At 43.3% G+C, this 26234-nt stretch overlaps 1 protein-coding gene across 2 annotated transcripts; it reads right to left on the reverse strand.

Annotated features, from left to right (window-relative positions):
* Nucleotides 1-1385: 1385 nt before the first annotated feature.
* Nucleotides 1386-26097, reverse strand: Layn (layilin). Of its 2 annotated transcripts, XM_041638629.1 has the most exons (8): nucleotides 25923-26097; nucleotides 25314-25337; nucleotides 22989-23286; nucleotides 17119-17276; nucleotides 14054-14089; nucleotides 13051-13134; nucleotides 4203-4305; nucleotides 1386-2402 (listed from the first exon to the last, which is right to left on the reverse strand). In XM_041638629.1, the coding sequence occupies exons 1-8, from the start codon at nucleotides 26005-26007 to the stop codon at nucleotides 2036-2038; spliced, it is 1155 nt and encodes a 384-aa protein (XP_041494563.1). In that variant the 5' UTR covers nucleotides 26008-26097; the 3' UTR covers nucleotides 1386-2035. The 2 variants fall into 2 exon arrangements, with proteins under 2 accessions (XP_041494563.1, XP_041494564.1); XM_041638630.1 differs by lacking the exons at nucleotides 14054-14089; nucleotides 17119-17276; nucleotides 25314-25337; nucleotides 25923-26097 and adding an exon at nucleotides 16765-16770 and having other exon boundaries at nucleotides 22962-23094.
* Between the last annotated feature and the right edge of the window lie 137 nt (nucleotides 26098-26234).

Genomic DNA, 26234 nt, shown 5'->3' on the forward strand with positions numbered 1-26234 from the left:
GAGAGAGAGAGAGTTGTCAACCTGTGGTCCTTCACCCTTTATTACTTTAATTTTCGACAATGACATTCCCCCTGTCAGGACATATCCTCAGCGCAGCATAAAAATCAGGAAATTAGCACTAACACGTGATTGCCATTTACTCCTCCGGCTTCATGCAAGTGTGTTCCCATGTTTTCCTTTGCAGGGAAGAAGGGATCTGTTTCCGGATCCAGCAGTGCTTTGGGCTGTCTCCTCTCTCACTGCCCTCTAACCGCAGCTTCCCGGCTTGCTGTCGCTTTCACTATCGTCAGGCTTCAAGTTTGCAGTCCAGTTATTTCGCAGGTTGTCTGATAACTTGTTTGTGAGTAAGGCTTCCTTGTGATCAGCTTGTCCGCTTAGACTGGAAAGCACAGATGAGATGCTGTGTTCTCGCTGCACACAGTGCGCTCTCTACTCTCGGCACACTGCATTATTGACAAGTTCACATTGATCAGTTAACGGAGGTGGGGTTGGCCCGTTGTGACACTTTTGTAATTAATGACGATTTTGTGGGTGAGGGACTTGAAACCATGTAAATATCTCGTTCCTCATCAAAGTTTGTTTATTCATTTATTTTGTATCAGAACACATCAATTTATTTGTTTTATCTAATGGTCACACTCTCTTGTTGCTTTTACTGGTAATGATTTTGATATTCAGATTACCCCACATGTTACCAAAGGAGGGCCATAATAAACTGAATTCTGTAATCTGCAGATTCCCACTCATTCTTCCTTGGTGGTGGTGTAGTTTTCCAAATGACCACTCTCATTCCCAATCTCTTTAAATATAAAAATTTTAACAGTAGTGTGACTTATCTGCATACATACAATGTGTACTGATTAACCAGGGCAATACATATCCTCATAGCCTTATCATGACTTTGTGTTTGCTGCCCTTGAACTCCTTTCTTGTAGTTATTTATCATTATGTGATAAGCTATTGTGTTGTGCAGGCCACTGCTGTTCCTGTAGAACAATAGACCTGTTAATTCTACCTATGTTTGGGTACTTTTCATTACTCAAGTAACTCATTTTTTTTTCTGCATTTGTCCTGGAGTTGTCCAACTTCACGGAGTCCTGGCTCACTTTAGTGGAGAATATGTGTATCTGTATGTGTCCCCAATATGGAAAGCCCCAAAGTGACACCACTGTTTTCTCTTTGAGTCGAACACAATAGGGTCTATTCCAGATTTCTCCCTCTGATGCCTGTGACTGCCTTCTCTGTGGTGAGGAGCCTGCCTCTTCTCTTTATTATGTCTGCTTCTTTCACCAGTCTTTCTGCCTACACAGTCAGTCTCCAGTGCTGCTGCTCCCCCCTCTCCCCCCATCCCCAGAAACACAGACTGTCTGAGCCAGGAGAACAAGGAACGCTGAAGCAAACACGGACTTCATTTTTACTTACTAAAGGATTTCCAAGTTGGGTTTTTTCAAGTTTAGATGTCAGGAGAATAAAAAAAATAAAAAAAGTCCCCTGAGGCTACATGCAGAGGAAGGACTGTAGACACACACTGACTAACATTCTGCTTCCTGCTTTTTATTGGATTTTATGTGGGGTGGGGGGCAGATATGAGAATTGTTGATGTGCAGATCAGCTTGGGGCTTCCATACCCAGGCCTTGAGAAGATCCCTCAGTCTCTGCCTTTTTGTGATTACATGTGCTGCTGGTGTAGAGAGCAAGGAGAACAGAACCTAGAGGTGGGCTTTCTAAGCTCCTCGGTCACACCTTCATCCTGACCATTGAAAGTGCCAGCCCTTGACGATCTGGCTGAAGGATGCTGAGGGTCTGCGGTATGGCAGCCCCGGGGCAAGGTGCCTTCTCACAGGCTGAGCTGGGTGAGGCCCTGGAGTAAGGGATACAACCAGAACTTGGAGACCCAGTAGGAACTTGTGGAGCTTCTGTGTTTATCCTAAGACCAGATCTGAGCATTTTCATCAACTTTCTGAACATTTTCCTTGTGAGAAATAGGTTGCTTTTGCTTCTCTTTTCTCATTTTTGCCAGTTTCCCCCATATGTCTCAGTAATATATTTCATTTTCTACCCAGCCACTCTCCTTGCTCCTCCCCATTCTGCCAGGGGAGAACTCATAAATGTCATTGGTCACAAATCCACTCTCCATACTTGCCAGAGTCATAAACCCACTTTCTGAAGGGTTCACAGCCATGTTACCGTAGTCACAAGTTACATCGTCATCGTCGGGAGTGGCTTCACCAGAACACACCCGAAATGAGCTGTTCTTCAGGTCTGGCCGGGGCTCAGCTAAATCGGCTTCACTTTGCTTTCTGATGACATTGTAAACATCTAGGTTGGGGCTGTTTTCTCGGTGAGGAGTGGGCCAAATGGTGTGTTGCTCCTTTGTGGTAGGGTCTGGCTGCTCTCGTTTCCTAGAAGAAGAGAACCAGACTGAGTCTTTGAGCCCAGGGTACTGAGAGTATATATTCCTGTGACTAATGAAGCGGGAGGAAGTAGCCTCAGGAAGTGACCTACTTCTACTTCAACTTAATTTCACCTATAGGTTTTGTGGGTTGGGTAGGAGACAGCCTAGGAGAGTGTTATAGTCATAGTGATCCTACATCTGCCATTCACTGTCACTAGCTTGGGTTCCAGGACTCCCTTGAGAATGTGGGGCCAGAAAGCAATAGGAGAAAAAATTATACTAAAAATCTCATTTCTACGTAAAATTCGCTATTACTATTTCTAGTCTATTTCTATTCTACCATTAAAAGTTTAAGTAACAAGGGTAGGATTAATAATATTGACTCTATCACCAACAGAAATCATGTTCCTATATCATATCAGTTATTATACTTGCTTTGAAATATTTTATACTCACCTGTACTTCAAAATTATAATTATACCTACCATTAAGAATCATTAATAAAGAAATGATTCATTTTGGAAAATATTTTTGCTAAACTATGTAGTGGTATAATTGCTTCATTTTTCTACCAATGCATTTTGTTTGCTGCACTTAAAAAATATTGTTTAAAGGACTGGGGATAAAGCTAAATGTTACTTGTCTGGCATGTGGAAAGCCCTGGGTTGATTCAGAGGACTGTTTCAAAAAAATGAAGACAGGAAAAAATTAAAAAGAGAAAAAGGAGGAAGGAGAGAGAGAGGGAGAGAGATAGAAAGAGAGAGAGAGAGAGAGAGAGAGAAAGAGAGAGAGAGAGAGAGAGAGAGAATGAAAACGATTTGGGAAGAAAGCTATAATTCTCCAATCCTATATTTATCAAATAAATCCTATATTTATCAAATAAATACATTTGAAGAACCAACTGCAGTGTAAACCGTTGGAAAAAAATGTATCTATAATTGTTTAACTGAATTCTATTTTAAATTCAAGAGAATTACTAACAAAATGACTATAGCAATGGCTAATACTTTTGAGTGTTCAATAAATATATGCTTGTTATGTGTGTATTCATTGCTTTAATACCATAATAACCCTTTAAGGGAATTTTTAAAAGGAATAGGTTCTGCATTGAAATTTTACAAATTTATTTCAAATTGCTCATCAAAGTGATACTGACTTAAGTTGGGCCTTGATTTTCCTTCTGAAAAGTGAGACTGCCAGCCTTTTTGTATGTAGACCATGATGAAGGGGGACGAAAGTGTAACCGAGGACAGTTGCATGCACCTAAAATACGTGAGCACACGACCCATATACATACAGAGGCTGCCTGTGCTACCTGGTTTAGCTGCTTTGCAGCAATGTACTTTTGAAATCAATAAAAGAAAAATCAGTTAAAAAGAATTTGGCTGATTCATTCTGAATGGACTGGCTTTGTGTCAGATGCTTCCCAGAATGCTCTGGAACACACAGTTTTCATGTGGTCCATTAGTCATTCCTTACTCAATAGACATTTTTGGAACGAGGACCTCCATTTAGGAGAGCGCTTTGCTGGGTGATGCATGGCTACAGAGGAAGTGAATAACACTGTTTTACCTTCCACACACACAGGAAACAAAGGATACAGGACCACTAGCTTAATCACAGCCTAGCACAAATGCTTGCTGCTTGTCTGCTGTGCACCTAGAGTCTCGAGTCAGCCAGAGTTTACTCTCAATCTGCACTGATCCTTCTCTTGGAGTTTGCATGGCTTTTAATGACATCACCTGGGCAACCTCCAAGTCTCAATGCAGAGGGGAGCAAAGGTTTTCATGATGAAAGTTCTACTTGCCTCCTCCTACAGATCCAAATCCAACAGGCAGCTGAAGTGACCACTAGTAGGAGGAAAAGGGGAATGCTGGGGATTAGGATGTAGGCAAGATTCAAAGCAGCCTCTGAAAAAGAAAAAAAGCATATATTAGCCCCGGTGATCTCTTTTTCTGTCTCTCTGTACGTTTTGTTTCAAAGCAAGCTTTAAGAGCACAATCAATAGAATCTTGCAAGCAGCACACGCAGGAAACAGATGAAGTTGCCTGGCTAGCAGAGTTCCTAGTTTCAACAGATGAGCATTTTCGACATGACCTGTTAATCTAAGTGATACTGTAAACAAGTTTAAAGTTTGGAGTCTGGCGAATATTGGAAGATCATGTTTTATAATTTTTTTTTTCAGAGTAAAGCTATCTTCCTTTTCTATGTACTTCTTAGTGAAACAGGTCTTGGTGGGGGCGGTGTGGATGTCTTTGCCTCCAGGGGCAGTCACAGAACTTGGCAAGACTGGCGTGGGAAGAGCGGGTGAAAAAATCAAACCAGGGTCTCAGTGTCGTTTGCAGGAAAGAGAAGGGTCACAATAAAGTTGTCCATCAGCCCTGCCCAGCTGGTTGAGGCCCAGCAGCTTCGGCTAGGTCCCTGAGTGCTGCAGAGAACACTTAGGGGTCCTCTTTTCTGAACCCTGTAGTCTCTGACACAGAACGGACATGGCTCTCCCTTTAGGGGCTGTGAGAGAAATCAAGGGCCAGCGACTAACTAACCCTTCTGCTTCGACTGACTCAAGGCTCCTGTCATCCAGAGCCTGTCACTCCCCCACTTTCTGTGAGGATAGAGACCTGACAATCATCAAAAACAGCAAACACTCTCAGAAAATGGAGAATTCATTTAAAATACCATTATAATTTTACAAATGTCACCCACTTTTGATTTATTCTCTTTTTAAGATATTTTCACAATTCATCTATTGGACAATAAAGAATTTTACTAGCCTCTATCCCTGGTCCTTGGTAGAGAGGCTCCAAATCCTTGAAATTCTCTAAGAAATAGGATTGAGTTTTTATTCATGAGCCTCTCAAACACTACAGAGTTTATGGCAAGGAGATTTATTAGAATGGGGGCTGTTAATACCAGGTGACCACAGACTGGAGCTTTGACCAGAATTCTCCTTTGGAGAAACACCCCCTGACCTCTACCCTGCTTAGGTAATGAAACCCAACAAAACCTCCGGACGCCAAAGCCTGATGGAGCTTCCTGGGTGGGTAACATGTCAGTGTGCCGGGAGAAGTATAGTGTTGGCGTTTGTGAAGCTGTGAGCAAGCTATCCAAAAGAACGACTTAAAGACGGAAAGATGATTTCAGCTCTGGGTTTCATAACTGGCTCCATGATGTCAGAGAGAATTATGGAGATGAGCAAACATGTCAGAGGAGGTGGCTATGTACATCATGGTGAACAGGACGCAGAGAAAAATGAACATAACAGGCACTATGTATTAGCTTCACAGGCATGCTCCCTGTGACCTCCTTCCTCCAGCTATGACCCAAACCCTAAAGTTTCCAGAATTTTCCATATAGCACTACTACCTGGGGACTAAACATTCAATACATGAGCATTCAGAAGATATTTTATAGTCAAATTGTAGCAAAGAGGTTGATAGTCCTGATTCCACTGGGAGAAGACACAGAAGACCCCATCTGAAACCTTTCCAGACCTTGCCCTGGATGTGTCTTTGTTTGGCTGTTCCCAACTTGGATCATGTGTAATAAGATGTACAGACACTGTATTCCTAAATTCTGTGAGTTCTTGTGAGTTCCAGAACCTGGCAGGGCTGGTGGGCACTACCGGATGTGTAGCCAGTTGAACATGAGTGCGGGTGGTCTGAGGACTGTGAGACCTGTGACTGATGTCCGTCTGGATGTCTGTCTGATGTGAGAGGTATGGAAGGTGTCTTTAAGCTTTGTGGGGAGACTACATAGACCCTCAGTGTCAGAACTGAATTGCAGGGAAACATTATATTTTACTTTATGAAACTGATAATACTGTCAGCTAGATATGAAAAATACTAAATGATTAAACTGAAACACAGAGGATTTTTTTTAAGTTAAGTTGCCCAGTGACAAAACCCCAGATTTCCCTTTAGAAACTCAGGGTGACCCTCCCTTCTTTGGCAGCATAGCGCCTCCCTGCTCAGCCTGCTAGGGCACTGGGACCGAACCCGAACCAGGAGGACAAAGGGGTGGCCTGTAGCTCCTTTGTTCCCATAGCCTGCCTGCAGCGAGCAGGGTGGGCCCTTTGTTCGCGAGCTAACCAAGCAGCGAGGAGTTGCGATCTGGGCCCCAAGTGAAACATCATTGTGGAGAAACATCTCTGGGGAGTGACATCACTGGGAAGGTACATCAGTGGGCAAGAAGACCTGATCCTGTAAAAGAAGATCCAAAGGGGAGTATTGGGAGGAAGAGATGGGCAGACGCCAATGCAGGAATTCTCCCAACAACCTGAAAAACAACACGAAACCACCAGAAGCCAGTGACCTCACAACAGGAGGACATGAACAGCTTAATCAAGAAGAAGTAGAAAAAACTGACTTCATGAAAGTGATTGACACCCTTAAACAGCATATAAAAAACGCCCTTATAGAAATGGATGAGAAGGATAACGGAAAGTTCGAGGAATTGAGTAAATCAGTGAATGATACCCTAGGAAACCAAGGAAAAACAATCAAGCAGATAATGGAAACAGTTCATGACTTGAAAACTGAAATGGAGGCAAAGAAGAAAACACAAACAGAGGGCCGGCTGGACATGGAAAATCTAGGTAAACGAATAGAGACTACAGAATCAAGCATAACCAGCAGAATACAAGAGATAGAAGAAAGAATCTCAGATTCTGAGGATAACATAGAGAAAATAAACGCTCTGATCAAAGAAAACAGCAAGTCCAACAAAGTCTCATCACAAAACATTCAGGAAATATGGGACACAATAAAAAGACCAAACCTAAGAATAATTGGAGTAGAAGAAGGAGAAGAAGTGCAGCTCAACGGTACAGAAAATATACTTAATAAAATTATAGAAGAAAACTTTCCCAACCTGAAGAAAGATGTACCTATGAAGGTTCAAGAAGCATACAGAACACCAAATAGGCTGGATCAAAAGAAAACATCCCCTCGCCATATAATAATCAAAACACAAAATATACAGAATAAAGAAAGAATATTAAGAGCCGCAAAGGAAAAAGGCCAAGTTACTTATAAAGGTAAACCTATCAGACTTACACCTGACTTCTCTATGGAAACCATGAAAGCCAGAAGGTCCTGGATAGATGTACTCCAAAAACTAAGAGACCACGGATGCAAGCCCAAACTACTATATCCAGCCAAACTTTCGTTCACTATAAATGGAGAAAACAAAATTTTCCAGGATAAAAACAAATTTAAACAATACGTAGCCACAAATCCAGCCTTACAGAAAATAATAGAAGGAAAATCACTAACCAAGGAGTCCAACAATGACCACAATAACTCAGACATCTAGAGACCCTTTACCAGCGCAAATCAAAGAAGGAAAACACACAAACCCTACTACTAAAAAAATGACCGGAGTTAACAACCACTGGTCATTAATATCACTTAATATCAATGGGCTCAACTCACCTATAAAAAGGCACAGGCTAAGAGATTGGATAAGAAAACAGGATCCAACATTCTGCTGTCTACAAGAAACACACCTCAACCACAAAGACAGGCACCTACTCAGAGTAAAGGGCTGGGAAAAGGCTTATCAAGCAAATGGACCTAAGAAACAAGCAGGTGTGGCCATACTAATTTCTAACAAAGTTGACTTCAAACTTAAATCAATCAGAAGAGATGGAGAGGGACATTTTATACTCATAACAGGAACAATTCATCAGGAAGAAGTCTCAATCCTGAATATCTATGCCCCTAATATAAAAGCACCCACGTACGTAAAAGAAACATTACTAAAACTCAAGGCAGCCATCAAACCACACACACTAATAGTAGGAGACTTCAACACTCCTCTCTCACCAATGGACAGGTCAATCAGACAGAAACCTAACAGAGAAATTAGAGAATTAATGGGGGTAATGAAGCAAATGGACTTAACAGACATCTATAGATTATTCCACCCAAAGAGGAAAGAATATACCTTATTCTCTGCAGCTCATGGAACCTTCTCGAAAATTGACCACATACTTGGTAACAAAGCTAACTTACACAGTTACAAAAAAAAAATATTAGTAACCACCTGTGTCTTATCAGATCACCATGGATTAAAGTTAGAATTCAACAACAATGCTACCCCCAGAAAGCCTACAAACTCATGGAAACTGAACAGTCAACTACTGAACCATACCTGGATTAAGGAAGAAATAAAGAAAGAAATTAAAGTCTTCCTGGAATTCAATGAAAATAAAGAAACAACATACTCGAACTTATGGGACACTATGAAAACAGTCCTGAGGGGAAAGTTCATAGCACTAAGTGCCCACCTAAAGAAAACAGAGAAAGCACATATTGGAGACTTAACAGCCCACTTGAAAGCTCTAGAAAAAAAAGAAGCAGACTCACCTAGGAGGAGTAGAAGACTGGAAATAATCAAACTGAGGGCTGAAATCAACAAAATAGAAACACAGAAAACAATCCAGAGAATCAATGAAACAAAAAGCTGGTTCCTGGAGAAAATCAACAAGATTGATAAACCCCTATCCAAACTAATCAAACGGCAGAGAGAGAACACGCAAATTAATAAGATCAGAAATGAAAAGGGGGACATAACCACAGACACAGAGGAAATTCAGAGAGTCATTAGATCTTACTACAAAAGCCTGTATGCCACAAAACTGGAAAATGTAAAAGAAATGGAGACGTTTTTAGATAAATACCATTTACCAATACTAAACCAGGACCAGGTGAACAATCTAAACAGACCTGTCAGTCGCGAAGAATTAGAAGCTGTTATCAAAAACCTCCCTACCAAAAAAAGCCCAGGACCAGATGGTTTCAATGCAGAATTCTACCAGAACTTCCAAGAAGACCTAATACCTATACTCCTTAATGTATTCCACAATATAGAAACAGAAGGGTCATTACCAAATTCCTTTTATGAAGCCACAATTATTCTGATACCAAAACCACTCAAAGACTCAACCAGGAAAGAGAACTACAGGCCAATCTCACTGATGAATATCGACGCAAAAATCCTCAACAAAATACTGGCAAATCGAATCCAAGGACACATCCGAAAAATTATCCATTATGATCAAGTAGGCTTCATTCCTGAGATGCAGGGCTGGTTCAACATATGAAAATCTATCAATGTAATCCAGCATATAAATAAACTGAAAGAAAAAAACCATATGATGATTTCATTAGATGCTGAAAAAGCATTTGACAAAATTCAACATCCATTTATGTTAAAAGTCTTGGAGAGATTAGGGATACAAGGGTCATACCTAAATATAATAAAAGCTATATACAGCAAGCCGACAGCTAACATCAAATTAAATGGAGAGAAACTCAAAGCCATCCCACTTAACTCAGGAACACGACAAGGCTGTCCACTCTCGCCATACCTCTTCAATATAGTGCTTGAAGTTCTAGCAATAGCAATAAGACAACATAATGGGATCAAGGGGATTCGAATTGGAAAGGAAGAAGTTAAACTTTCGTTATTTGCAGATGATATGATAGTGTACATAAGCGACCCCCAAAACTCCACCAAAGAACTTTTACAGCTGTTAAACAGCTTTAGTAATGTGGCAGGATACAAGATCAATTCCAAAAAATCAGTCGCCCTCTTATACACAAAGGATATGGAAGCAGAGAGGGAAATCAGAGAAGCTTCACCATTCACAATAGCCACAAACAGCATAAAATATCTTGGGGTAAATCTAACCAAGGAAGTGAAAGATCTATTTGACAAGAACTTTAAGGCATTGAAGAAAGAAATTGAAGAGGATACCAAAAAATGGATGGACCTCCCTTGCTCTTGGATTGGGAGGATCAACATAGTAAAAATGGCAATTCTACCAAAGGCAATTTATAGATTCAATGCAATCCCCATCAAGATCCCATCAAAATTCTTCACAGATCTGGAGAGGGCAATACTCAACTTTATATGGAAAAACAAAAAACCCAGGATAGCCAAAACAATCCTATACAATAAAGGATCTTCTGGAGGCATTACCATCCATGACTTCAAACTCTATTACAGAGCTACAGTAATGAAAACAGTGTGGTACTGGCATAAAAACAGAGAAGTCGACCAATGGAATCGAATAGAAGACCCGGATTTTTTCCCACAAACCTATGAACACCTCATTTTTGATAAAGGAGCTAAAAGTATACAATGGGAGAAAGAAAGCATCTTCAACAAATGGTGCTGGCACAACTGGATGTCATCCTGTAGAAGAATGAAAATAGACCCATATCTATCACCGTGCACAAAACTCAAGTCCAAATGGATTAAAGACCTCAATATCAGCCCGAACACACTGAACCTGATAGAAGAGAAAGTGGGAAATACCCTACAACAGATGGGCACAGGAGATCGCTTCCTATGTATAACCCCAGAAGCATAGACATTAAGGGCAACATTGAATAAATGGGACCTACTTAAACTGAGAAGCTTCTGTAAAGCAAAGGACATTGTCACTAAGACACAAAGGCAACCTACTGACTGGGAGAAGATCTTCACCAACCCCGCAACAGACAAAGGTCTGATCTCCAAAATATATAGAGAACTCAAGAAACTAGACTTTAAAATGCTAATTAACCCAATTAAAAAATGGGGCACTGATCTGAACAGAGAATTCTCAACAGAAGAAGTTCAAATGGCCAAAAGACACTTAAGGTCGTGCTCAACTTCCTTAGCAATCAGGGAAATGCAAATCAAAACAACTTTGAGATATCATCTGACACCTGTCAGAATGGCTAAAGTCAAAAACACCAAGGATAACCGTTGCTGGAGAGGCTGTGGAGGAACGGGTACCCTCATCCATTGCTGGTGGGAATGCAATCTTGTGCAACCACTGTGGAAGTCAGTGTTTCGGTTTCTCAGGAAATTCGGGATCAACTTACCCCTGGATCCAGCAATACCACTCCTGGGAATATGCCCAAGAGATGCTCTATCATATGACAAAAGCATTTGTTCAGCTATGTTCATAGCAGTATTATTTGTAATAGCCAGAACCTGGAAACAACCTAGATGCCCTTCAATGGAAGAATGGATGAAGAAAGTATGGAATATATACACGCTAGAGTACTACGCTGCGGTAAAAAACAATGACTTCTCGAATTTTGCATGCAAATGGATGGAAATAGAAAACACTATCCTGAGTGAGGTGTCCCAGACCCAAAAAGATGAGCATGGGATGTACTCGCTCATAATTGGTTTCTAGCCATAAATAAGGGCCACGGAGTCTACAATTGGTGAACCTAAAGAAGCTAAGTAAGAAGGTGAACCCAAGGAAAAACATATAGTTATCCTCTTGGCTAAGGGAAGTAGACCAAATTGCCGGGGAGAAAATTGGGATCTTGGGGGTGGGGTGGGATGGGGGTAAGGGGAGATGGGGAGAGAAAAGGTAGAAGGGAAGGAGGGGGGACTTGGGGAAACAGGAGAATTGGGATAAAGGAAAGGTGGATAGGGGAGCACGGAACCACAATTCTTAGTTAAGGGAGCCACTTTAGGGTGGGCAAGAGACTTGATCCTAGAGGGGCTCCCAAGTGCCCAAGATGAGGTACCCAGTTAGTTCCTTGGGCAGCTGAGGATTGGGAACCTGAATTGACCCTATCCTAGAGCAATACTGACGAATATCTTGCATATCATCATAGAACCTTCATCTGGTGATGGATAGAGATAGAGACAGAGACCCACACAGGAGAACTGGACTGAACTCCCAAGGTCCCAATGAGGAGCAGAAGGAGGGAGAACATGAGCAAAGAAGTCGGGACCACGAGGCGTGCACCCACCCACTGAGACAGTGGAGCTGATCTACTGGGAGCTCACCAAGGCCAGCTGGACTGTGACCGAAAAAGCATGGGATAAAACCGGACTCTCTGAACATGGCGAACAATGAGGGCTGATGAGACGCCCTCATTGTTTTGATCCTACTTAATGTGCTGGCTTTGTGGGAGCCTAGCCAGTTTGGATGTTCACCTTCCTAGATATGGACGGAGGGGGGAGGACCTAGGACTTACCACAGGGCAGGGAACCCGGACTGCTCTGTGGACTGGAGAGGGAGGGGGAGAGGAGTGGGGGGAGGGGGAGAAGGGTGGGAGGAGGGGGAGAAGGGTGGGAGGAGGGGGAGGGAAATGGGAGGCTGGGAGGAGGTGGAAACTTGTTTTTTTGTTTATGTTTTTTTTTCTTCTTTTCTCAATTAAAAAACAAAAAAAAAAAAAGAAACTCAGGGTGAGAGTGAAGTTCAAAGCTCATTAGCAGTCCAGTTCACCACCCCGGACTTTCCTTTACCTTTTGTGATGCAGACTTCTAGATGTTTATCCCTCCCACTTCCTCAGTTTTGTTTACAGATGAATTTTGGTCCCAGATGACATATATTATGGCTTGGGTTAATTCTCTCTTGTTTTTCTACATCCTTTCTCTCAGTCCCTAGCTTATCCCACTTCCCATGGTCAGATAAGTTCCCAAGTCTTGGAAACAGGCAGGACCCGCCACCTCCTGCCTAGTTTCGGTCGTCTTAGGATACGCCCATTGCATATTTCATTGGTGAAACCCAGCATTTCATACAGTGCTTGCAACGTCACAGATCTTTGCCTAATTTCACTTTTTAAGGAACTGTAAGCAGAAGAAAGTAGGTGATTTCTAGTCACACGAGTCCCGTCATCCTTCCCAAGTACCTCTGCTTTCTTTAAATGTTTCTTTGGTGTCTTCTTTCTGTGTTTCTTCTGGAAGTGCTGGTGTTGCTGGCTCGGTTGCTTCACCTGAGAGAGGTACATAGGGACTTGAGAACTTGAGGAAAGGTGCTATAGTCCAGGCCCTGGGGTCCTTTGACACATGTAGTGGGGATGCAAGAAAACAGTAGTGATCTGACCAATGCCACTGATACACACAGTAACGTTGGAATTTGTTGCGCTAGAGGTTTGTCTTCATTGTGTGTGCATTCCTATGTTCATGTGTGTGTGCAAAAATATGTATCTGTGTGGTGTGTGTGTGTGTGTACATGAGCTAGAGGTTGACATCAGGTGTCTTCCACTATGTTCTTCACCTTGTATTTTGAAAGTCTCTCCGAATGTGGAGCTTGCAGGTTCAGGTAGATTAGCTCGCAGGTAGACCCTGTCTCTGTCTCCCCAGTGATGGGGTCAGAGGTACATATCACTGTGCCAAGCTTGTAGACATGGATCCTGGAGTTCTAACTCAGATCCTTGAGCGTGCACAGTGAGCACTTCAGCCACTGAGCCATCTCCCCATTATGTCTTCATATTTTTGGTGCAAACTTTGCCCATGATCAGGCACCAAAACAGCCAACAAGCAATATAAAGGACTGAAGTACATAGGGGGAGGTACAATGGCTTACTGGTAGGACCATAAATAATCAGCTGGGCTCATTTCTTACTTCATTAGATTAAATTACTCCCTTTATATCAATAATAAGAATAAACATCCAAAATGTAATTTTCAAACTATTACTTTTCCGTTTTGACCAGTATAGGTAACAGTGGACAGAGAGTAAGCATGATGAGCTGGAAGCCACAATGGGAGGTGATAGATATCTGTCCCTGTTGCTTGGGTAAACGCCAGTGGTCTTCTGCTGAGTAATCTGCTCTAAAGGCATTGTTTTAAATCTATGGATGGGACTGTGAAATGATCCCAATGAACCCAAATCTCACAGGATAGACTTACCTCCAAGCCTTATAGAAGGTGTTGTACTTGGTTTCTCTGTAGCAGAAAGAAACAAAAACAATAGTTACGTTTTCCTCCATCTGAATGAAACCAGCTAGTGTGGCATCTAATTCTAATAACTCCGTTTATTATCACCTTATTAATTATTATTATCAGATACCAGAGGTAGGTTGCCTAAGACAAAGAGTTAATTGCACATGAATATTAGCCTTTCTTCAGCTTTACTCTTCAGTGCTGTTTTAAAAAGTATTTAAGAACTTTAATATTAGGCTTTCTAAATGCACACAAAAATAGTATATTGAGATCCCGTGTGTTGTTATACAAACTCCACCTTATCAGCATGGAGCTGCTCAGCATTGATCCCTACTCCCCCACTGCAGTCCTGGCTGAGATGGTCTTAAAGTGGTCCAAGATATTTTATCAGTTCCTACTGAGGACATTTCAGAGAGCAACAAACACTTGGTCTGCAGGAAGTGGAAGTGGTTGAGGGATTGCCCAGTTTCAAGGCAGAGACTGGTGACTAGCTTTGTGATGCTTAAAACATTCCTAAGAGCTTTATGTCACAGACAACTTATGGCAAATGTTTTTGCTGTTGGATGACCTGGTATTAGCACTGAGTATCAGATGTCTGGGATGCATAGGATCCTGGAGGTTTTAGAGATTATAGTTTTCAGGCCCAGATATCAGGAATTTCATTCAGAAAGGGAAGTAATGCTTAAACTTTCTTTTTTATTTCCCCTCCTTAAGATTTATTATGTATAGTGTTCTGCCTGTATTATCCCTGAACACCAGAAGAGGGTGCCAGATCTCATTACAGATGCTTGTGAGCCACCATGTATATGTGGTGGCTGGGAATTGAATTCAGGACCTCTGGAAGAGCTGTCAGTGCTCTTAACCTCTGAGCAGCTCTCCAGCCCTTATCTTCTTTCTTGTATATGTGTGTATAGGCATGATATAAGTCTGTTTATTTACTTTCAAACTTACCCACATAATGCCTACAATCCTAGAAATCATCTTAAGTGTTATATAAAAACTATTTTGATAACAGGCTTATAAGGGGGCCTTATTACTATTCTTACTTTGTACACAGAAAAACTAAAATAAAGGGAATAAAAAACCTGCTTAAGGGGCTGGAGAGATGGCTCAGTGGTTAAGAGCATTGCTTGCTCTTCCAAAGGTCCTGAGTTCAATTCCCAGCAACCACATGGTGGCTCACAACCATCTGTAAAGAGGTCTGGCGCCCTCTTCTGGCCTTCAGGCATACAGACAGAATATTGTATACATAATAAATAAATAAATAAATAAATATTTTAAAAAAAACTGCTTAAATTTTATAGCTGATGGCTCAGAGGTTAAGAGCACTGCCTGTTTTTCTGAAGGTCCTGAGTTCAATTCCCAGCAACCACATGGTGTCTCACAACCATCTGTAATGAGATCTGGTGCAGAATACAGTATATATAATAAATAAATAAAAATTTTTTTATAGCCAATAGTTAGCTGAAAGGAATTTCAACTAAATAAATCTAAATAAAAATTAAAACCATAAACAGACATAATTGTGCTATTTAGTAAAGATAAAACAACAGATGTGGATGAATCTAACTCTGTGGCTTATCTTCTGACACCCTGTGATTCCCATAGACACTGATCTCCTGTAGTTCTGACCACTGACTCTTGACCACGAACACAGCACATCAGTGAGCTGCATATCAGTGCACACTGGCCATGAACACAGCACACCAGCGCACACTGGCCGTGATGAACATTTTGCGGGTGGGGCTGGTTGGACGAAGGGTGTACTATGTGGCACGTCACATCACACTAGGACGAATGAAGAGGTGTTGGGAAGATGGAGGGGTGAGGTGGGTTTTTGTTTTGTTTTGAATTAATTTGGGGGGAGCATAGTGCAGGGGTGAGAGGTGGATATGGAAGGACTGGGAGGTGAGCAGGATTGAGGTGCATGATGTGAAATTTTCAGAGTCAATAAAGAATTATGTTTTTTAAAAATGTGCAAACACTTAAACCATAAAGTTAATAGACTCTAATAAACAAAAACGATAGAAGATGAAAAATCTGTGTATAACCAGCGCTTTCCTTCACTGCTCTGAGAAGGTGGTCTGCGGAGCCAGTCCAGGTCTCTGCAGACTCCCTCTCTCTGGGCAACTGCATATGTGGGAAAGACAGGGCACAGAGAAGAGTTCATCTAAGGCTAGAACGGGCGAGGAAAAACATCTTTCAGCACAAACTTGCCACCAGAGGATATCGTAGTTCAAGCAGCTAAAAATGGCAATAGTATTTAGTCCCGAATTATAACAGATAAAACTAACAAGTCATTCTGCCCCTGTCGGGAAAGGCTATGGAGTTGGGCCCAAGCAGTTGGCTTCAGGGAAGTGAGAAACTTCAGGGACACATCAAGAATGAGTTTAATTCTGAGTCAATTTTAATAAAGGATTCTAGGAACTCAGTAGAGCGAGACTGTGGAGTTTTTTGCCAGTTCCAACTCTTTGCAGATCTGGAAGCAAATGCAAGTTGAATTTGCAAGGCAAATCTAGAGGTGGGTGGCTAGAGACTTTTAAACTTCTTCATCAAAGTGCCCGCTGTCTAAGCCTGCCAGTGAAGTTGGGGTATTTTGCCTTTTCTGGTCATTATTATGTTGCCTTAGATTTCAGGACATAATCTCATGTGGCTGCCAGAGGACTTGCAGAAGTAACCCTCAGCTTATTCCTGGCTCCCACAGCCAAACACACATGGAATGAGTGAGTTTGTGCCTGTTCACAGCAGAGGCCTTTATCAGATGTTCACATAAGTATTGCTTTTCATCCTAAGTAAATTAGAACCTTTTCCCTACCATCCCTCCTTTTCCCTCTCCTTTACTAGAACTGTTTCTCAGGGAGGAAGTGCATTCACATTTCCATTTACAAGAATTCCCAAAGTTTAGTGTTGCTGACATTTGCAACAAGCTTTCTCAGGGAGCACAGACTAAGTTCTTGGTACCAGCAGCTGTTTTTGAAATGGAGAAAGAGGTTGGAAACTTAGCCATATAACTGGGGGAAAAGTTTCGTTACCATCAGCATATTTGCAAATGAAATTGTTCTTCATGTTGCATCGGTCATCATTCCACTGGAACATGTATGAGCCCCCGATGCCGGGTGGTGCTGACGGCTGATGGTACATGACCACGCAGACCTCGCTGCCACAGGATGGCTCATCCACATACCAGTTCCTGAAGGGAAAGGAAGGACAATGGAGATAACGGGAGAAACACACCCTAAGACTTCCATGTCCCTCTTTCTCGTGAGGTTCCATTGACCCGCCAGTGTCAGATTCTGCTTCAGAGCACGATGCAGAGAGAAGGGAGAATTGAAGCACTGCCAGCAAGTAGACACATGCTGTTGATCCAGCGTGGCTGTCACAATCAATCATCTGACATTTGCCACAACCTCTTTGCAGGGAGGAATATATTATGTTCTATGTCTGCGAAATAATTATGAGAAATAGCAGCTAGCACAGAGCTAGTCTGGAAGATCTTAATGCTTGCCTTCTTTTTTTGGCTTTGTGCTAGTTGGGCACATCTTTTCAGAAATCATACATACTAAGGAGAGATATGGCATCTCTCTCTCAAAGCTCTCCTTGCTTCCATCTTGCTACTTTCCAATAGAAACCTCTGCCACACCAGCCCCAGATGATGGATGAGAAGGTGAAGAATCTGAAAGGGATATCCTAAAATTTAGAGGCTGCCAAAGTAGGAGACGGGCTGGGAAAGGGGACAGGAGGCCATCTTGGTCTTGGTTAGTGTTCAAATCCTTTGCATAGGATCAAGGAAACACACCCCTCTGAGGCATCTTCCTTTTGCTTCTTTAGCTCCCTGAAAGGGTTCGTAGCACGTTTAGCTTTAGCATCTAGTAGTCCCTGGGACTGGGTAGTGCTGCCACCTTGTTCCTATATGGGAACCAGGAGAAGGACTTGGAGCCCACTGAGGAGAAGTTTGTAAGCACTTACCCCATCTGCCAATTGAGGTCTGGGCTTTGTGGTTTGCCTGAGTATTGATCTGCTTCTGCCCAGGGCTAGGATCTAGCTCCAACTCTCAGACTATTTATCTAGATGCTGCTGCTCTGTTCATGTTTTCTCAAGCCTCTCTTCAGGAGGGTTGGCTAAGAGACATGCCTGGTAACACCACAGTATGACTTTGTGTTAGTCCTGGGCTACAGTCTGCTAAAAGGAAGATCCTTTGTTGCACCTACTGTCTTGAAAGTGTTTTCTGGACAACAGCTGAATATATGATAAAACTCTGGATATTATGCATGAACATCTGGGAGGGGTCTTGGTGGAGACTGGGCTTTGTGCTAATTAGTTAACTCCAGCAAAACCGGCCCCCCTCCCCAAAGCTTTATGGGTTCATGTTACTTCATCTCAGAGAGGGACAGGGAGGCAGGGGGAGAGAGAGAGATTGATTCCTAGAATAATATTTTTGGACTTGAGCCAGTTTTCAGTCTCATAACTCACAGATAAGGGGAGAGGCCAGATACCTAGAAGGAAAATCCTATGATGCTGTGGCAGGTGTCTATGAAAACAATTTCTTCTGTTCTTTCCCCAGAAGGACCTTTGGCTATTTAACCAAATGACCATACACTTGGGAAGGGGGGTATGTCTAAATATTGCTAGATTTGTTAAACATCGCTTATAAATGGTCATTGATGACCTGAAAGCCACACATTGGAGTCGGGGCACATTGGGACAAGGTAATCAATTAGTCAGCTCACAGTGGGTCTAACCAGTGTCATTGGCCCAGTTCCAAAATATTATATATGTAAATATATGGATAGATATTAATTGGCTCTAATTTTTCAGTTGTTGTGAGGCAAGGTCTAGGGTAGCTCTTCCAGGTGGGCCTTTAGCCAGCTGAGACCAAACATGAACCTGAAGCTTCTACCTCTGGAGTCAGAAGGATCACATTATATGCCAGTGTGTCTCAACAACCCCATTTTTAGGGCTTGCTGACGGTGGAACCCAGGGCCTCTGAATAGGCCTGTCTAGTAGTTGGTATAGTTCCACATTGACTCCTTAGGCTATCATAGTATAGAACCCCAAGCATAACCTCTGAGCCTGCATTCCCCTCAGCACAGCATCTTATCTAGAGGTAGACGGCAGGAGGCAGTGGTGCCTTCAAGACCTGACAGTGCACAGTGCTGTCTCCCATCACATCTCTGCCTGTCCTGCAAAACCCAGACCCTAAAGGATTATACAAGAGGAGCCCACACTCAACCTTGTAGAACCTAATGTGGCTGCTGTTCTGTAGTGATATCTTTGTAGAGAAGTATGCAGATCTGGGGAACACATTCAAGAGACCATGGAACAGTTTACATTCATTGAAAACAGATAACAGTATACACTTGGTTTTGCCTTATTTTGATTTTTTTCCTCACACCCGGTTATAATACCTGAATTGCCTATGAATTGTGAAGAAGATCATACTGGCCCTTTATACTGCTGACCACTGTGCCAATTGCACCAAATAAGCAAGGGGATAAAAAAGGATAATATGTTGGAGACCTTAGTAAGACTCATGTATTCCAGAAAGTTGGAGAAAAACTCAATGAATATCAGGACCCATCACTTTGATGGGATATATAGATGTCTAGAGATCATCCCTTTAAAATTTAATGCAAACCACTATATCATACAATAATTTAAGGGAAGCATAGCACTTGGCAGGTCTCTTTGGGTTCCGGAGGTTTTATATTTTGCATCTGAGAGTACTACTGTGGCCTTTATGACAGCTGGCCAGTTTTGAGTGGGAGTCAGAGCAGAAAGAGACTCTTAAGGAAGGCCTAGGCTCAGGCATTTCTCACAGTTGTACCAGCGCTTCTTCCTCAGCTCACGCCCCGTGTGTGAAAGAGTCCTTTGTGACTAATTGATACAGTCAGCTCAATCCTGGATCTAAGTGAAGTCAAACAAGCTGAGATGACTACAAGCTTCACTGCAGCTGCACCAGGAGATGGCCTTGAAAGCCAGTGGTGAGGGGACAACCTCCCACTGGCTGGAACTCTAGTTAGTATATCTCATTGGACATTTTATAAGTAAGTAGAAGTTTCTGGAGGGTAAAACATGTGAAACTTGGGGGAAACAAAGATGCACAGCCAACCAGTAAGAATGTAAAAGAAAAAGGATGAAGATAGGAGATAATGACATCTTGGACGGAACGAAGTGAAGAGAGATAAAGAAGTGATCACGAAGTCAGAGAATTGTGTCTCATGTGATACGCCCAGCAGGGACAGAATTGGCACTAGACAACCAGGGAGACAGAAATGAATGAGCCAAATGATGCCAACCAGTTGTTCTCAGCCACACCCATAGCAGCTCAATAGATAAATAAGAACAATAATCGTGGAGGCTCTGTATGGGCTCAACAGTTTGGACTGCACACAGCGAGACTGATCTGGCTGTGACTACCAACAAATATCCAGCCTTCCAGCAGTAGAAACCAATATTAAGATTGATGCTAATCCCAACCTGAGACATCCCAGGTGACGCCAGAGATGGTCTGGCAATGATAGCACCAACAAAGGGAGGGAAGGTTGAGAAGGGGATAGGATAACACTGGTAATTAAGGAGACCAACATGATACTTGGTAAGTTAGCTACACGACCCTGAAAAGGACAGTTGCTCATTTTGGTAGAAATAGATATAATCTGGGCATTAAGTTTGCTTTTTCTGCCTCAGGGTTTTAGTCAGATCCACTACCCAAAGGTGTAGATAGTATTTTATCTATCAAAGTAAGACCCCAAATACAGTCTCATCAGGCAAAAGACCAATGTAGCAATGAAGGTATAAAACTAGCCCCCTGGTCTTGGGAAGTCCTTGTCAGATTACATTTGACCCCATCCCAAAGCTACCAGCTTGACTCTTGGAAGAGCTTGTTGAAAAGACAGCTGAAGCATCAACCTCAAAGTAATTGAACTTTGGAGATGGATGTCATTCTCCAGGTAGCAGTGTATACTTTCAAGCAACAAGTTCCATTACCCTGTATCTCTAAGAGTAGAATACATGGGCCTGGAGCCAAGGGATAAGAGCAGCAGTTCCTCCACTGGACCCCATTGTCACTTGTGGAGTTCGTACTTCTCATTTCTGCAATGCTATGATCTGGGAGTTTGCATGTACTTAGTTTCCAGAGAGGAACACTGCTGTTAGGAGACATAGCAAGGATTTAATCAAGCCACAAGCCATGGTTAGTTACTACATGGCAAGACAAGAAGAGCTGTCAGTATCTAGGCAGGAGGTTATATACTCTATATTAGGAGGAGGTGGTTTGCTGCTGTATGTTAATGCCTTCCAGTTATGTGCTGGGGAATATCTTCATGTTCACGTCCTACTTTTGAAAGTCAACGAGAAAGCACACTAAATCCAGGCTGAGAAGTACAAGTTGATTAAAGCCTCATGCTCTTCAGAGATGACTGTCTGATTATGCTACAAAGTCAGTCATTGAGACCGGCAGCAGGGGTAGGGTATGTTATGTAGGGACAGTAAAGGTGGGATGTCAGTAAGTGTCAGTGTGGATCTAAGATCATCTTCAGAGATGCGAGATATACTTCCTACTCTGAACTTCCTCTTTCAAAATTTCTTTCAGGAAGAAAAGGCTGTAAGAATGTCAGAGGAGTTTCTTCTACAACTTATATGAAGATGAGATCTTATAAGTATAATCCAGTAGAGTGAGAGCTGGCATGCTGCATTAATGTAACAGATAAACTATCATTTTAAAAATATCTATTTATGGGGGCTGAAGAGATGGCTCAGAGGTTAAGAGCATTGCCTGCTCTTCCAAAGGTCCTGAGTTCAATTCCCAGTCAAGCACGTGGTGGCTCACAACCATCTGTAATGGGGTCTGGTGCCCTCTTCTGGCCTGCAGACATACACACAGACATAATATTGTATACATAATAAATAAATAAATAAATAAATAAATGTTTTAAGAAAATATCTATTTATTTTATATACATGAGCGCTTTGACTGCTTGCATGTCTGTGTACCATGTGCATGCAGTGCCTTCATAGTCCAGAAAAGGGAGTAAAACCCCCCTGGAATTGGAGATAAAAGACAATTGTGAGCTGCCATGTGGGTACTGAGAACTAAACCTGGGTCCACTGCAAGAGCAGCCAGCGCTCTTAACTACTGAGGCATCTCTGTAGCCCAGATAAACCACCTTTTAATCTTTATGATTTTGATAGTGATTATACATTTTTCCATATAATTGCATAGTAAATTTGATGTTCTTCATTGTGAGCTCTCATTTAGGTCGTTTGTCTTTTTGTCTTATCACCTATGTATTTAAATCGATTTACAACTCTTTATCATACAAAGATTAACTTTTTGGTAGATTGTTCCCTTTCCATATTTGCCTTACAATGTTGATATTTTTGAAGTGTCTGTCCATGTTTCTGTAGTTTTTAGGAAGCGATGATGACAGCATCATGGGACATGGTGGGATGTGAGTGATTATCAGTATCTTGATGCTGTGAGTTGAGGAGCTTTCTACAAACTGTAGCTTTCTTCACTCTCCACCCTTGGTCAGTCCGTAGAGTAAGATGGGTTTTTGCCCTTATCCTGATTCCCTGTGGTCTAGAGTCCTACCCTGGCCCTATCTTTATGTACCTTCAGTTTCTCAAGGTACACAGTCTTAGCTCCACGGGCCAGAGAGCCAGAACCATAGGTGTCAAGCATGGTGTGCTATTTAAAAAGGGCTGCTGGGACTCACCTACCTGAACAGGGCACTTTGGGACCAAGTCAAGGCTGAGTTCTCCATCTTTGCCATACTGCTCAGATCTGTAGCCATTCTGTTGTTACTGCCAGACCTTCTCATGAATCTGACTGTGGGTCCTGTTTGACTCTTTTCTGAGCTATGTTCAAGGGAACCAGCTGCTGTGGGAGTCACACACTTACCTAAATTGTGATGTGCTTCCATCTGTCCAAGCATAAAGGTCTTGGCAGGCTGTGTTGTTGCCCTGCTTCTCCTCCAGCCTCCTGAGGCCAATCCAGAAATCACCATCAGATGCCAGGAGGTTTTCAATGAACTTTTCTATCAGTCTCTGCTCATCTTCTGTTTCGATACTGACTAGCTGTCCCCCATCTCTCCTGCAGGCTTCTTTGGCTTCCTCAAAGTTCAGTCTTTGAAAAGCCTCAGGAAAGTAAATGACTTTGTAGCAAGGCCTCCGAGTCCCTCCCCAGCAGACCAGCTGTCCTAGGGAAAAAAGAAGGCAACCTGTTTCAGTGCCCCAAGGAAGTGTACCAGAGCATATGTACTTAGACACATCTGAATGAAACTGTCTCTGGGCAGGAATTCAGATGGTTCATCTGTGGATTCTTATCACTCAGGCTTTCTAGCGAAAATTAATATTCTTTCCAACACAAAGTAACAGTGACTTTAAACTCTAGTGCCTGTATTGTGTAGGGCATCTATATTTTTGTTTCAGGGCAGATTGCTGAAGATGTTTCTGTGTTTTAAAGAGAATAGGCAAATATTTATGACTTCACTTAATGCATATAAATAAGACATTCATACCCTTAGGAAGTCCCAGGGAATTATGAGGGCTTAGAGTAAGTGTTACTGTTAAGGGTTCCTTCAGTAAAGAGGAGCATTCTGAACTCAGTCATGGACTGCAAAGTTCCCTGTCGATGCTCAGTCTCTGGTGTGAGCAGAAGCTAAGAGCATCCATGGGTTTTTCTGCTACTGATAATCAGATCTCTGACGGAAAGATAATAGCTGGAGTTTTCTGAACGTTTTCCATATCTCATTAGCTATAGTAAAGGTTTTATTTTTACAAAGATTATTCTCCTTTAGTTCTCGTAACAGTCGTCCAATGTCAAGACCATTTATGTCCCACTTCATGAATGAGGGAACTGAAGCTCAGAGAAACTGATTTGTCATACAAGCCATCAGCAGCACTGCCAGAGTCAGGACCCAGATCTGATTATAAAGTCATACCAGGATCACTGAGTTGTATTGATGGTGCCCCACTCTCTGACAGGCTCAGGTTGCACTGGGAGCGCATGTCTTATTTGATTGACACTTGAAGGACTGAAGACAGTTTTAGAAAAATGGATGAGACCCCATTGAGCAGCAAGTAGCAAACTGTTCGCCAGCACAGACGGCCTTAGCTTGTGTCTGGATGACTGGTCTTGCTGCAACTGAAACCTAGCCCAGTCGCCCCTTTGTTCAGCCGACATTTATTAGGTGATTCCTCCTTGCTTGATGTGCTAGATATCGAGAATACAGACATGCCAGCTCGACTCTGAATTTCAGTGTACAAAATAAAGGACAAATTTCAACAAGGAGACTAGTCCCTTGTAATAAAAGAGCCAAACTGTAGCCTTCGGGTGTGAATGGCTGCCACCAAGTAACGCATAAGTGATTTTAGTTTCTGAGCCTCTTGCCAGGACTTCTGGAGTGTTCCAACTTCCCCAATATTGTCTGCAGGGAGCCAGACAATGTTTATTATTTTCAATATTTGTCCAGCATACAGGTCAAAAGACCACAGACAGTGCTAAATTCTCCCCCAACTCCACACCTGAGCAAGGAGCTGGGAGTGTTCTGTACCTCTTCCCTTTAAAAGGCGCTGTTGCTGCTAAACAAAAGGTCTGTAGCAGGATGGTTCCCTGGAAGATGAGGAGTACTCAGAAGCTGGCCTTGCTCACTGGGGAGGTGTCCAGAGAAAAGAGAATGTGCTTAGCAGAGGAAGGCAGAGGGGCCCTGGCCTCTCCCAACCTGGCTACTAGCACAACAGAAACTGGAGTTATCTTTTCTAGCATTCCCACGTTCCAGGACAGACTGCCAAAAGAAAGCTTAACACCTTGATAGGGTTTCCTGCATGGCCCGGGATGACTGCACACATCCCCTGCATGCTAGTGAGTGCCAGGGAGCACCAGAGCTGGAAGGCATCCAAGGACCCATCTGGTTCCCCTGCCTTCAGGAAGTGTCTTTCTTTTCTCATTTGCAGGAAGGGGAAGGGCAGGCAGGAGGTCTCCCCTCACCACCAAGTGCAGAGCCATGCAGCTCTAACCCTAGCTGCTCCTCTGCTGAGCTGAGCCACATCCCCATCCTGAAACCAAAGTTAGATTCCTTAAATCAGGCCCACAAGCTGGGATACAGTGGAGATTCCCATTTTCCTCCGTCCCTCTTTGACCAAAAGGGAACTGATAAAAAGATATAGATACTCTCTCCCAGACATGCAGACCGAGTGGAAGGAGAAAGAAGTCAGAGCACTGTACCTCCTCTGGGGTCCAAGTCCGAGGCTGCAGTGACACACAAGGAAGGAAGCAGAGTCATTCTTGGAGCCTGGCAGGGCTGGTTCCGTTCCTTCTAACTAGACTGCTTTCCTAATCTCCAAGCGCTCCCATTCCAGGCCAGCCACCAACCCCTCAGAGGAGAGCAAGAGTAACAGGTAGGCTTCCCACAGTCCCACAGAACCAGAATTGGCAGCCTCCACCAGGAGGATCCAGGCACTGCGCAGAGCAGCAATGCTCAAGGGTGCAGGAGAAAGGGCACTCACTGGAGCAAGTTTGCCCACTGCCCCACCCAGGCTATCCTCCCACTCACCCTTTGGTAACCCCTGGGCGAGAATGAACTTCCAGCGTTTCAGGATACCCAGGGCAGCCCAGGAACCGGAGCTGGCTGCACATTTGCTCCCTGAAAGCAGAGAACTCAGAAGGGCAGACTGGGTCCCAGAGCGGATCTTGGGATCCCAGACCCCCTCACTACGCGAAAGGACAGAGTAGGGGTGCAGTGGCCCTGAAGACAATCCTCAAGAGCTGGGGTGTACAGGGCGCGTCAACCCTAGGCGCTCGGGCACCAACCCTCTTCCCGGGGCGCACACTCACCGCTCAGCAGGCGACCCTTCGAACCCCGCGGTTCTGCCAGCAGCACAGCCAGCAACACGGCCTGTAGCGCTGGTCCCGGCTGCATTGCTGGATTCCAGTGCGTTCCAACACCCCAGGGCTAAGACAGAGAAGTGGGCAAAGAGGCGGCTGCGTTCTGGCAACTGCCACCAAGGCAGCCGCATCTCCCATGGACCCACAGACCCCGCACTGGGAGGAGTCCGGGAGGGCGCAGAGTCCGTTAGTTGGTCGCCCCTCCGCCTCCTGGGACGTCACTGCAGCGAAGGCAGCCCCTTGGGCTGGCCCGCCCCCGAC

Source organism: Microtus oregoni, unplaced genomic scaffold (assembly GCF_018167655.1).
Source record: "Microtus oregoni isolate MIOR12 unplaced genomic scaffold, Mior012 000055F_ref0000237, whole genome shotgun sequence".
In the NCBI taxonomy this organism is placed as follows: domain Eukaryota; kingdom Metazoa; phylum Chordata; class Mammalia; order Rodentia; family Cricetidae; genus Microtus; species Microtus oregoni.

Coding starts and splice junctions, on each gene's coding strand:
- Layn (XM_041638629.1), bottom strand. CDS start 26,007: ATGCAGCCGGGACCAGCGCTACAGGCCGTGTTGCTGGCTGTGCTGCTG. Junction 13,135..14,053: donor ACCTTCTATAAGGCTTGGAG/GTAAGTCTATCC, acceptor TACCTCTCTCAG/GTGAAGCAACCGAGCCAGCA. Junction 4,306..13,050: donor AACATTTAAAGAAAGCAGAG/GTACTTGGGAAG, acceptor TTTCTTTTTCAG/AGGCTGCTTTGAATCTTGCC.